Here is a 13,987-nt window from a genome sequence, read left to right on the forward strand (position 1 = left end):
ATTGGCATCGTTTTACAGCCAGAGTGAGGATCTCAGAGCAAGACATTTATTAAACAGTAATGTTCCAAATATTTTTGGAATACTAAAAACTACAGATTTTATAGTAGACTAAATCACAGACTAAAGATTCATGTGAAGGATTGACTTGGCAGCTCAAAGACTTAGATCTAGCTGTGGGCCAGAGGGCACAAGGCACGGCAAAGGAGGAAGATAACCCAGGGAGGCAGCTCACTGAAGTGCACTGAATGTGGGCATCAGAATCAAAAGGACTGGCTTAAGCAAGTTACTTTAACCCAAACTTCAGTTTCCTCACATGAAAATGGGAATAATATATACCTTGAAGATATGTCTATTAAGAGGATTAACTGAGATAATGTCTAAAAAGAGTTCTGACACATTGATAATGCCTAATAATCAGGAGTTAATATTAGAACCAGTAAACCCTATGGATGAATTACCTTTTGGAGGAGTTGGGACAGGGTCCCTCACTCCAAATAATTTCCTATAAAAGACATGAAGTTTATTGGAAAGAATAAGGTTTGAGAATTTAAGTTGTACTTTCAACTACTGGCAAAAGAAAAGCTCAGTGAAAGTTTAGATCAATATATAATTCATATAAAATTTTCTTATTAGCTGTGCACTTACCTAATATCATGAAGTTCGGATCCAGAACCAGTTATTAGTAGAAATTCCCCAGGAGTTTGGTGAGAAACAGTCAATTCAGCATACACTCGACCTTTTGGTGTCAACATGTGACTTATGTTTGTAAAACCCACCTACACAAAAGAATTTAAAATTACCTCAATATAAAATTAAAATCTTACATATCCTTTTAGCACAACATAAACAAGTGTCAGTGAAATGTATCTGAATCTTATCATTTATATCAATCGTGTGAACTATCTTTAAACCTAAACCCAAGATTAATTTTGGGTAATTATAATTATTTGTCATCAAAATTACACTTCAGTCAATTTTGCAGTTCTCTATTGACAGGATTTAGCAAAGTCATAGAGTCCTTGGATGACAATTCATTCAACAAAAATTGTGATTAGAAAATCAGCTAGAATATTTATTCATGGTCTGTTGAAGAGCTATAGGATTCATACAGAAACCATTAGGTAGACTAAAATAACATACTGGGTTTTTTTGTTTTTGTTTTTTTGTTTTTGTTTTAAATGAGAGGATAGATGGGGTGCCTAGATGGCTCAGTCAGATAAGCACCCAACTCTTGATTTCATTTCAGGTCACGATCTCAGGGTTGGTGAGTCTGAGCTCCACATCAGGCTCCGGGCTGACGGCATGGAACCTGCTTGGGATTCTCTGTCCCTCTCTCTGCCCCTCCCTCACTCACTCGCACACACAAACTCTCAAAATAAAATAAACTTTAAAATAAATAAATAAATAAATAAATAAATAAATAAATAAATAAATAAAATTTAAGAATGAGGGTTCCCTGGGTGGCTCAGTTAAGCATTCAACTTCCACTCAGGTCATGATCTCACAGTTTGTGAGTTCAAGCCCTGCACTGGGCTCTCTGCTATCAGTGCAGAGCCCACTTCAGAAACTTTGTCCCCTCTCTCTCTGCTCCCCCATCCCCTCAAAAATAAACAATAGAAACATTTTAGGAAATTTAAAAATGAGAGGATGGAGAATTAAGCAGGCAGGAATCCTGAACCTTGTACCCATATAAGGTTATTTACCTTTGGAATGACATTTGCAAAGAGATGGTCCAACAATCTAACAGAGTCTTGGCCTTTGATGTTAAACTTGCCAAATGGTGACAGGTCAATAACCCCTACGCTTTGCATAACCTGTTTATACTCAGATCCCACAGGCTCAAACCAGTTTGTGCGGCGAAAACTTGGCCTAAAACACAATGTTTGTGGTAAAACAACTGTCATTCATTTTCAGAAAATTACAGAGTATGTTAATAAACCCTATTGATCTAGAAAATCCTATTTGGGAAAAGAAGTAACATCTAAAATTCTGTTCTCTGAATGATACATATATGGTAGAAGCTGATTTTTTAAAATTACTCTTCTATTCCTTTGACCATTTTGTAGTGAACGAAGTATTAATTAACTAGAAATTAAGATAGGACATGTGGGCTTTCAGATCTGGAGGAAAGCATAGAAGTCTACCAGCCCTGAGGTTTTCAATCTTGGTTGAATATTAGAATCACCTGGGGAGCATTTAAAAAAATACCCCTTTTCTGGACCTAGTTAAATCAGAATATAACGGGGTAGAACTATCTTGTCCAGTGCTTCTCAAACACTCATGCAACTGTACATCACTTACAAATGTTAAAATGCAGATTCTAATGTAGCAGGTCTGGGGTGGAGACCTATATCCTGCATTCTAACAGTCTCCCAAGTGATGATCATGTTGTTACAAGCAAGAACCTGGTCCAACATCTGCATTTTTTTAGAGAAAAGGTACAAGGTGACTTCCAGGGCCTTTGTCTTAGTAAATGCCAGAGCTTGGCCTGGAACAAAAGTCTACTGACTCATTCACAGTTCTTCCCACTCGGCAAAGTCAACTTCTAATGTGGTATTTTAACTGCAGAGCAGAATTCTGTCTGATAAATGAGTTTTCAGTTGTTTAATTATTCAAATAATGGAAGGAACAGGTCAGATCCAAAGAGCAAAGGTGAAGAACAGATTTGGCATTTATCCAAGTCGTTTAGGAAAAACCAAACCAGTATTTTGCCCCCAGATAATCTAGACTTTCTACTGAGCCCAAATTCATTAATCAACAACTGGGCCTCTACTATACTTTGTACCATTTAGATCTGGTCTTAAAGTAGACATCAAAACCTGTTTAGTAAGCAAAATGACAAGTCCAAAAAAAAAAAAAAAAGAGGTAACAATTTCTGGATTTGCTGTTTGTTTTCTCTTGAGAAAAAATATATAAGCATTATTAACCCCAAATGACAACAATGGCTCAAAATCCAAGTGTAACAATGGTAACAACACTAGAAAAATTCAGAGGATTGTTTCAGTGACATGCTTTATGCTTTAGCTTAACCTAAAATGCTAAGTAAATGATCCTTTCCCCTAATTTATCAATGGTACATATATTTTGCATGACTCAGTGCACACACACTACAAAGCAGTGGCTGTGAACTATCTTTGATAAATAGAAAATCCATATTTCTAGACTATTTCCATACAACGTGATTCGACCAGGCATCCTAAAGCAGGACACATCTTTAGGAGCCACCTGAAGCCATGTGGGGATCAAGAGGGGATGGGGAAGGTTCCCCTGAGCTCCTGGAAAATGCCAAGTGGAGGCTTCACCTGAGCTGGCTGTAGGACTCCGGAGGCCACATGGGTCCTAGAGATGTGAGCCAATGTCACGTGGGATAGACTAACGCCTCCATTGCCAGAAAATCATTTTTGTAGGAAAAGGCTCAATGCTCTTTGGAAAGGGTGGAGTGACTTCTTTGGGGGCGCAGAGGGGCGACATCCCTCCATTCAACTTCCAAAATCGCGTTCTACATTCAGAGCCACAGGCAGGTCATTCCATTCACTTACCTATACCGAGTATCCTGGCCTGGTTTGTAGAACCAGTGTGGCTGCTCCCAGCCTGCATGGAACCCCATGGAACACTTAGACTCCAGGATTTTATAAAGCCCACTGACTCGCTGAGTTGGTCTCCCGGCAAATCGCTCTTCTTTAGGATAACCAACTGAAAAAGGAAAACTAGTATCTAAGTACCATATAACCAAAACTGTAAAAAACTTCAAAGGGATTCAGAAAGTAGAAAACATAGTTCCTAACATCCAGAAGCACATATATGTATGAAATTTATGTAAAAGATGGTAACTAGCTTTCTTGGGGTGAACATTTCACAATGTTCCCAAATGTCAAATTACAGGGCGCCTGGGTAGCTCGTTCAGTTAAGCGTCAGACTCTTGATCTTGGCTCAGTCATGATCTCAGGGTTCATGGGATCCAGCTGCCCTCGTGAGGCTCTGCACTGGCATCAGGGAGCCTGCTTGGGATTCTCTCTCTCCTCTGTCTCTTCTTCCCCTGCTCCCACAGGCAACCACGTGTGCTCTTTCTCTCTCTCTCTCTCTCTCAAAATAAATAAATAAATTTTTTAAAAAGTCAAATCACTATGTTGTACACCTAAAACTAACATAATATCATATATGTGTACATGTATAATCAACTATACTTCAATTTTTTAAAATTATGTAAAAAAAGCCAGACTGTCATTCATATAGCTATCCAAGGATAAAGTAAAAGTAAATTTAAAACTTAAAATCACTTGGGGGAAGAAAAAAGCAACTTAAAATCACTTGGGGCGCCTGTGTGGCTCAGTCAGTTAAGCCGACTTCGGCTCGTCATGATTTCACAGTCTGTGAGTTCGAGCCCTGTGCTGACAGCTCAGAGCCCAGAGCCTCGTTCAGATTCTGGGTCTCCCTCTTTCTCTGCCCTTCCCCAGCTCATGCTCTGTCTGTCTGTCTGTCTGTCTCTCTCTCTCTCTCTCTCAAAAATAAACAAACATTAAAAAAATTTAAAAACTTAAAATCACAGAAGCACTCCACACATTACATATACAAACTCATATAAGATTCCTTCTTGTGTCTTAGAGGCATAATGCTTATTAGAATCCCTAAGTACTCCCACCACAAAGCAGAGAATAACAAAGATCTAAAATCAGAGGCACTGCAAGTCAATTCTGTACACACTTTACAGACAATAGTAAATTTGCACTTTACCTATATTGTTGAATCCATATGACTCTCTTGCTTTGGCCTCAGTGTACTGAGTTGTTGTCCATTTGCCATAGCGATTAGGATCCAATTCTATCAGATCAAAAGGAGGTTCTCCATGCAGGATCCAGTCACTGAGATATTTCCCTACCCCACCGGCGTGGATTATGCCATATCTTTCAAATACAGAGATAAACACCCTGTTATGAACACATGTTGTTTTCCAATAATGAAACATGTCCAACTCTTCTACAGGGCCTCCAAGTTGGAGTGTTCTGTGATCTTCAGAGCAGACAGTCAACATAATGCTTATACTATAGTTTTTTTCCTCGGGAAAAATACATGTTTGGGCATCCAAATTAAATGTACCTGACTTGATAGCTGGTTTGTTTCCACAGTTTCAAGAGATGCATACCTGCAAAATAGCCTCCAACTCTTAGCTAGAAAAGATGCTCACTTTAGGAAAATGGAGGAAAGGAAGAAAAGAGGAAGATGTGGTTATCTTAGCAGCCCTTCTGATCTAGAATTATCCTGACTGATGGGAACCTTGCAGGAGAAACCGTACACTGCCCAGTGACACATCTCTTCTCAGACTCAACTTAGTTCAGGTCCCCTTAGGCGATGACCTCTGTGCAAGGACCTTGAATCTTTATCTTAGAAGCATTCAGAGGAAGAGGCACTCACCCAGGGGCTTGTGGGGAGGAGAGAAAAGGAACACTGTCCCCTGTATTTTGCAACTAATGGGTCACTTGGTGATGAGGGTAGGCTTGTTGTCTATTTCTATATGATGATGCTTTAAAACCAAGAACATCACTGTGGCAAATCAGTTGCTATCAGATGAAGGATTCACAATTTAACATTGGCCATGTGCAGTACTAACCACTCCCTCTTGCCTAGTGAAGGACTTTCCTATAGGTTTATCTGTGGTTTAAGTCAAGACAAGCTTCTGATGAATTAGATGAGCAGAAAGTCATGTGGGGGATGACCAAGAAATGGAGCTACATGAGCAGACCTCAAAATGCAAGAAATTCCAGTATCCTGAATGACCACAACTTAACAGCCAGACTCACGGATTCTGAGAGCTTGGGAGCACCTGAGCAAAGACTTTAAATGTTAACTATTTTCCCACAAGATACCAGTTTTGCTGTTTTACAAAAATGAGTAACTAAATTTGTTACGAGGATATTTCTCAAGTAGAATAAAAAGGCGACAATTTATATACTTCTCCAAATAGTTAAAAAAAAAAAAAAAGACATTGGTCATCCAAATCACCCACAAACAATCTCACTAAGTTTCAAGAAAGCAAGAAAAATTATTGAATGTATGCTTAAAATTCACTTAACCAGGCCCAATGTATGATATACAAAAGCTGTCATTTTTGAGATCTAGAGATACTGTTGATAAGACTTGAAATTGTGTAAAGTTTTATTGACATTTATTGAGTGCTTGCTATTTGCCAGGCATTTTTTCCACCTAACATGTACCAGATGATTTATTCTTTAGCAATTTTATTTTACCACTGGGAAAGCCAGTCCCCACTTAGTGATTAAATAAGGTCACACTGCAATAAAGGTCAGGATACAGACTCCATCAACTGACTTCAGCATACACTCTCTCTTACTGAACTTTACCTCTTCAACAGTTCCCAATTTTCAGCCAAGGCACACATGACAGACAGCGTTCACATCCTTGACAGGCTCTTGGGAATAGCCAGGACTGTGCTTGGTTTCCTGTGGCCTCACTGCTATGCCATCATGTTCTTTCCCTTTCAGTAGTGTATATGAGCTAACAAATGGGGCTGAGTGCTGTCAGTTGGGGAGAATCCTGAATCAAGGATAATTTGTTTTCAAAAAGTGTTTACTTTACAAACTTCAGCTCTCTAACCATTAACAAGCTATGTGTCAAATGCCACACTACTGAGGGTTATGAAACATGCATTGAGAGCCCCTGGCTTAGTAGTTAAAAGCAAGCATAAAGTTAAGAGAGCTCTGGGTATGATTTCACTTCTGCCAGTACTAGCTGTGTAACCATGGGCAAGTTGTGTGACCACCCTGAGCTTTAGTCTTCTTTCATGCACACTTCCTTTATGGTTCTGGTGGAGAACATTGGCATGACATTGAAAGCACATAGTAGGCCAGCAATGCATGCTTGCTGTTAGGCCCCTATACAACTAGTAACAGAGTATGCCTATGCCAAATTGATAAAATTTTCATACCAAGTAATTTGTGTGGCATGGAAGTGGAAGGGAACTTTATAAGGAAAGGAGAGTTAGGTTCTTCTGTCGCTAACATTAATCTGTAGAACCTGCTTCTAAATGGCCCAGTGACTATGCTTTTTGAGTGTTTGTGTCTGCTTTTCAGGATAACTCCGTTTAACTGTCAGATGTTATATCTTACAGCACTCTCCCCTCCTTAAGTTTCCTGTTTATAATGTGCTCTAAGCCAAGAAAACTAGATTCAATTCAATACAATCCATTAAACATGCTGGTTGACATGGTGTCACCTGGAAGCAAAAAACCTTTTGTTAGAATTGTGACAAAACAAAAGTAAAAGAGTTTTGACTGAGGGTGATCTGTGAGTAAGGTAAATGAGCACTGGCATATATGTACACAGTTTGCAAGTTCCCCAAGTTCTCTGGACGGTTGTATCAGAATAACAGACACATTGAAATGCAGATCCCTGGGCCTCTCCCCAGACCACTGATTCAGAATCTATAGGAGTAGTGTCTGGGAATCCATTTGCTTATAGTTTTCCAATTCAACACAACTTCATGGGTTCTCCTGACAAATAGGAATTACACAGATATGATGTAAAGGAGGATGAAACATACATAAGTGACTAATCACAAGGTTGAGATTCTTTTTTAAGATGGGCATGTGATTCTCCTGCTCAGCCAGGTATGGAAACCACTAGCCTCCAGAACCAGGGAATGGATCACTGATGCAAGCCAGCAGGGGCAGCCAATGTAAGCATTCCATTTTACATAAGAAATATCTTAGCAAGATAGCAACAAGTCCTTTGTTCAGACCAAATCTGTCAGAGTGTGAGGCACTTTGCCTGCCCCCCACCTGTCATCTTCCCTATCCATCTCCCAACGTCTACAACCTGGGAAAATTACCCAGAACAATCAGAGCAGGAATGCAACATTAGCCCCATGCAAGTATATACAATTTCTAGGTAATAAGTAACTGGTGTTCTAAAGAAATCAACTTCCTAATTTCCTTGGCAAGTAGTAACAGATGCTCCATTAACATATAAATATAATAAGGCCAGGGATACTGTCTGCTTGTTCAGAGCATGGCTCGTGGTCAATGATCCACATATATTTGTTGACTAAATCAATAATTCTATGATTCAGCCAACTGCAGAATCAAAAATAATAAAGACCTAGGAATGCATTTAGCAAAAGAAGTGCAGACTTGTACTCTAAAAACTACAAATCATTGCTGAAAGAAATTTTAAAAGACCTAAACAGGGGCGCCTGGGTGGCTCAGTCAGTTGAGCGTCGACTTCAGCTCAGGTCATGATTTCATGGTTAGTGAGTTTGAGCACCGCACTGGGCTCTGTGCTGACAGCTCAGAGCCTGGAGCCTGCTTCAGATTCTGTGTCTCACTCTCTCTATTCCTCCCCTGCTCCTGCTCTGTCTCTCAAAATAAATAAAAACATTAAAAAATTTATAAATAAATAAATAAATAAATAAATAAATAAATAAAAGATCTAAATAAATGGAAAGACATCCCATGTCCATGAATTGGACTTAATATTGTTATAACAATACTCTCCAAATTGATCTACAGATTTAATGCAATACCTATCAAAACCCTAGGTGGCTTCTTTGCAGAAATTGACAAACTGGTCCTAAAAATTGCATGAAAATTTAAGGGACCCAAAGTAGCCAAAACAATCTTGAAAAAGAGCAAAAATTCACACTTCCCAATTTCAGAACTTACTACAAACCTATAGTAATCTAAACAGTGTGGGGGTGCCTGGTGGCTTAGTCAGTTAAGCATCTGACTGTTGATTTCAGCTCAGGTGGTGATCTCATGGTTCGTGAGATAGAGCCCTGTGTGGGGCTCTGTGCTGACAGTGCAGAGCCTGCTTGGGATTCTGTCCTTCCCTCCCTCTCTCTCTCTCTCTCTCTCTCTCTCTGCCCCTCCCCCACTCACATGCACACAAGTACTCTCTCTCTCAAAATAAACGCTAAAAAAAGAAAATAAATGTGGTAATGGCAGAATTGGGAGTCCAGAAATAAACCCATACACATATGGTGAAATGACTTTTGTCAAGGATGTTGTGGTATAATAAAAAATAAATATTTGGTCTTTGTCCCCAATTCTTGGCACAGAGCTCCTAAAACCTCTGGAATTTATAGTCTTTGTATGCTAATGAGATGACTCAAGGTGGAGTGAGTGATACCTGGGGGCTTAAATAAGGGCTGGTTCAAGAAGTTGAATCATCAATAGTCGATGATTTCATCAATTATGCCTATGTAATTAAACCTCCATAAAAAACCCCTAAATGACAGACTTCAAAGAGCTTTCAGGTTCTGAACGCACTGATGTGCTAGGAAGGTGGTGTGTCAAAGAGGGCATGAAAACTCTGTGCCACACTCCTCCCCCTCACACCTCACCCTGTGCATCTCTTCCATTTGGCTGTTCCTCAGTTGTATACTTTATAATAAATGGGTAAAAGGAAGTGTTTTCCTGATTTCTGTGAGCCACCCTAGTGAACTGTCAAGCCTGAAAAGGGGGTTGTAGGAACTCGCAAAGTTACAGCCAGTCAGAAGTATAGGTGATCCCTGGAGTTGCAACTGGTATCTGAAGTGGAGGCAGTCTTGTGGGACTGAGTCCTTAACCACTAACTCTGGAAGTTAAGATCAGAATTGAATTGAATTGTTGGACACCCAGTTGGTGTCAGAGAATTAGAAAATTGAAAAATTGAATGTGGGTATCAGAAGTGGTATCAGAAAAAAGATATCACAGAAGCCAACATAATTCAATGAGCAAAGAACAGTCTTTTCAACAAACAGTGCTGGGACAACTGGCTATGCACAAAAGAATGAAGTTGGACCCCTACCTCACATCATATACAAAAATTAACTCAAAATTGATCAAAGATTTAAATGAAAGAATTAAAACTATAAACTCTTAGAAGAAAACATAGGTATGAATCTTTATGAATTTGGACTGGAAAATGGTTTCTTATATATGAACTACATATATAAAAAAAAAGAAAAAATATGCATTCTGGACTTCATCAAAATTAAAAACCTTCATGCTTCAATGGACACCATTAAAAAAGTGAAAAGACAGCCCACAGAATGAAAGGAAAAAATTGCAAATCATGTATCTGATAAAGGTCTTATGTCTAGAACATACAAAGAACTCCTACAACTCAACAGTAGAAAGACAAATAATCAATTTTTTTAATGGGCAAAGTATATGAATAAGCATTCCTCTAAAGAAGATATTCAAGTAATGTACACGAGAAACACTCCTACATACACATGCCTACACACAGATGCTATTGGTGATTACCTAAACCCTCAGTTACTTTATACCTTACAGGTCCTCTGTCTCCATCTGGTTTTCTCCCTCTGGATGTCCCAAAGATATCAACTTAACACTTCAAACCCAACCTTTCAAAAATGAAACTCATTGTTTTCCTGATTCTCTGTCCCCATGGCCCCAGCATCCAACCAGGGGTCAAGTTAGAAAGTTAGCCATCGTTTGCTTTTTTTCTCTTCCTCAAGACCTAATGCAATCAATCATCAAGTCTAAATAATTTTATCTCCTATCTCTCAGTCCCTGCTGCTGCTCCCTCAGTTCAGACCACAGCCCCTCTACTGTACTGGCAGAACAGCACCCCAAGCAGTCACACACCTCTGGCCGGACCTCACTGCCTTGTTTTTAGCTGTAACCCAGTGCCTAGCAAAGAGACCTTGTACAGAGCTGGCAAACATGAGATATTAGTTGAATACATGGCCAAATAAAATGGAGAAGAAAAATAGAATATTAGAAGCTGTGATATGATAGTAAAGTGGGCTTGACATTAATATTCAAGAAATTAATGGGACAAATATTAAGGATGAAGCATCAAATGGGTAACAGAATCGTAAATAGTAAGCAACCTGAGGAATCATAAAGAAACAAATTATGTTGGATAAACCTGAATTATGGTGAAAAAGGCATCATATACGTTATTCATTTGATACTCGGTATTATGTTTGTCACGCTGTGTTATGAAAACAGCCTTGTAAAATTGAGGCAAATTGACCAATATGAACATACACACCATGAAAAGAGACAGGAATAATGGAAATGGCAGGAAATATGCGAAGAGAGGTTTCCAGGAAATCACTGCCCTTCTATGTGATCATCTTTAAAACCTATACAAGTGATTAAACCATTATACAGTCAGGCTTTTAAAAGTGAATTTTTAAAAAAAATTTTTTAATGTTTATTTATTATTTTTAAGAGACACAGAGAGAGACAGAGAACGAGCCGGGTTAGGGCAGAGAGAGAGGGAGACACAGAATCTGAAGCAGGCTCCAGGATCTGAGCTGTCAGCACAGAGCCCAACATGGGGCTCAAACCCACCAACTGAGAGATTGTGACCTGAGCTGAAGTCAGACGCTTAATTGACTGAGCCACCCAGGCACCCGAAGATTGAAATATCTTATTCCTCGTATCTCAATGGTCATTTAAGGAAGAAAACTCTCTGCCCTTCTCTCATTTTCCATTTTGGACTGAGATTACGAGACAAGACTTATCTATAATACTTGACTCTATTAAAAAAGATACTTGACTCTATAATAAATGTTGAATTAAATGGAGATACTCAGGGTGCTTGGGTGGCTCAGTCAGTTGAACACCCGACTCTTGATTTCAGCTCAGATCATGGGATAGAACCTCGCATCAGGCTCCATGCTCGGCATGAAGCCTGCTTGGGATTCTCTTTCTCTCTCCCTCTGTCCCTCTCCCTCACTTGTGCTCGCTCTCTTGAAAATTAAAATAAAATAAAATAAAATAAAATAAAATAAAATAAAATAAAATAAAATAAAATAAAATAATAAAAGAGATACTTACCCAAAGCCTATAGCCACCCAGTAGTTTCTGACTCCCTGATGGGGCCCCACCATAGGCAGAATGTCAGGAGAATAGGTGATAGGACCATTGACGATATTGATGATATCAGCCTTTTTCAAGACTGGAACCATTTCCATGGCAGCTTCCACATGTTCCATAATTCGGTCAAGATCAGACTCAAAGAGCTCCTTTCCAAACCCTGAAGAGACATACCATTGTGGTCAGGATGCCACAATTGCCCTGACAGGTATTCCAAAGTGACTTAAGTCTGAATCAGTTTACATTTAAAGATGGTCTTATGGAAGGTACTTCTTTTTTTTTTTTTTTAAGTCTAAACTTAATATTCACTATCAACAGATAAGTACCCATCACATTTCTGAGAATAATAATTTATTTTTGTTGAAATAATAAAATCATGAAAGTTAATCCTCTTAATTAATAATAAATATAAATCTAGGTATATCAACAGTTTTCAACATGTAAACCAATCATAATTTTAAAAAACAAACAATAACTGGTTTGTCAAGAGAGAACTTTTATCTTTTAATTAACCCTAAAAGTCTGATCTATCCTCCCAGTTAAGGGCAAATGGGAGCTTGCAAAGTCATGTCAGGACACAGGGCATAAACGGAAAACTACTCCAGGATCTAGAATAATGGACGCTAGATGCCTTTTAGCTCTCAGCACAGAAAGAATGGCATGGAGGCCTCCTCCCGCACGCCCGCTCCCATACGTAATTGAGAGCTAGATTCTTAGAAAAGAGTCAGGGTCTTGAAACACAATAATTTCCTCATTCGTAAAAGGTACTGTGATTGAAGCCACAGATGAGCCTCTAAAAGAACTTCTCCACCAATACTGGTGACCTTCCCACACAGCAGTCAGCCAGCTTCTTGTTCCTCCTGTGAAAAGCATGTTGGGTCAGTTGCACAGAGGCCTGCAGACCACGAGGGTTGGACCAGGACATGTACGTGCCCAGGGCCAGCTAACAATCTGGCTCTCCCTCCAACTTGGAATTTGGAAATTTAAATATTTGTTCAACATTTATTTGGAAGATGGGGCGCCTGGGTGGCTCGGTCGGTTGAGCATCCGACTTCGGCTCAGGGCATGATCTCACGGTTTGTGAATTCAAGCCCCGCATCGGGCTCTGTGCTGACAGCTCAGAGACTGGAGCCTGCTTCGGATTCTGTGTTTCCCTCTCTCTCCGCCCCACCCCCTGCTTGTGCTCTGTCTCTCTGTCTTTCAAAAATGAATAAACATTAAAAAAAAATTTTAAAAACAAAACATGTATTTGGAAGACAGGCTGCCAGCATGAGGGAAGAACAGAAAGGAAGGTTCTCAGGTGGCCATCAGCCCTCCTGAGATCAGGAGCTCTTCCATGCAAGCCCAAATGTGCAGAGCCAACTCAACAAAACAAAAGCCCTCAGCTAGCTGGCCCAACTTCTCTGGAAGGCAGTTTAGTGATCATTCGTGGTCACATGGGCATATGTGTATTGAGGAGTAGGGGAGAACTTCAGTCCCTATCCCAAGTAGCTTATCAAAGTATAATTCTAGGAAGTACAATTTCCTCCATTTCTTTATATCCCCTATAATATTTCAGTGCCCCAATGACATTTTAGTATTTTCTATAGATTGTTTTGTTTACCTCCTTAGGTAACCTCCATCTTTAATTTAGCTCTGTAGAAATGTTTCATTAAAAACAAAATGGGTCCACCTCCCTTACATAAACTATGGTTCCTCCCGCTTCGCATAGGGCTTTTCTACATTTATTTATGGAGTAGGGGAGGGCATCAGTTTGCAGGAGCAACCTATCCTGCTCTGTGACAGACTCTGACGCTTTCATTCTTAGTAGGCCGGATATCCTGTCTCTGCTACCTGCCATGTTTCCAACCGTCAAAGCACAATATCAGCTATATCCAAATCCGGAAACTAGACCAGGCAGGTGAGAGAGCGAGGAAAAAGTACGGAGGAAGGAGGTTGGTGCGGGCAGGTGAAAAATTACCTGGAAGCGGAAGATATGTTTCTTCAGCTTCTCCATCACCAACTGCCTCTTCTCTCTTTCCTTACTTCCTGCTGTGATCGGTGAAAGGGACATGAGAACAGAGCTGGCCTCAAACCCCTCACCTCCAGCGTCCCAGGTACCCAGTAGTCTAATGTTACGGTGTCATCTTAGTCTAC

The 13,987-nt window shown here is 39.7% G+C and overlaps 1 protein-coding gene across 3 annotated transcripts in view; it reads right to left on the reverse strand.

Annotated features, from left to right (window-relative positions):
• Positions 1-13,987, reverse strand: part of DMGDH (dimethylglycine dehydrogenase) — a 70,557-nt gene that overhangs the window by 33,125 nt on the left and 23,445 nt on the right. For 2 of the 3 annotated variants that reach the window (XM_053224266.1, XM_027039373.2), the window contains exons 7-11: positions 11,813-12,011; positions 4,732-4,925; positions 3,540-3,693; positions 1,704-1,869; positions 646-776 (exon numbers count right to left, since the gene is read on the reverse strand). In XM_053224266.1, the coding sequence (XP_053080241.1) occupies positions 646-776; positions 1,704-1,869; positions 3,540-3,693; positions 4,732-4,925; positions 11,813-12,011 (844 nt within the window). The remainder of the gene's footprint in view (positions 1-645; positions 777-1,703; positions 1,870-3,539; positions 3,694-4,731; positions 4,926-11,812; positions 12,012-13,987) is intronic. The other variant, XM_027039377.2, reaches the window with a different exon arrangement.

Source organism: Acinonyx jubatus, chromosome A1 (assembly GCF_027475565.1).
Source record: "Acinonyx jubatus isolate Ajub_Pintada_27869175 chromosome A1, VMU_Ajub_asm_v1.0, whole genome shotgun sequence".
Classification (NCBI taxonomy): Eukaryota; Metazoa; Chordata; class Mammalia; order Carnivora; family Felidae; genus Acinonyx; species Acinonyx jubatus.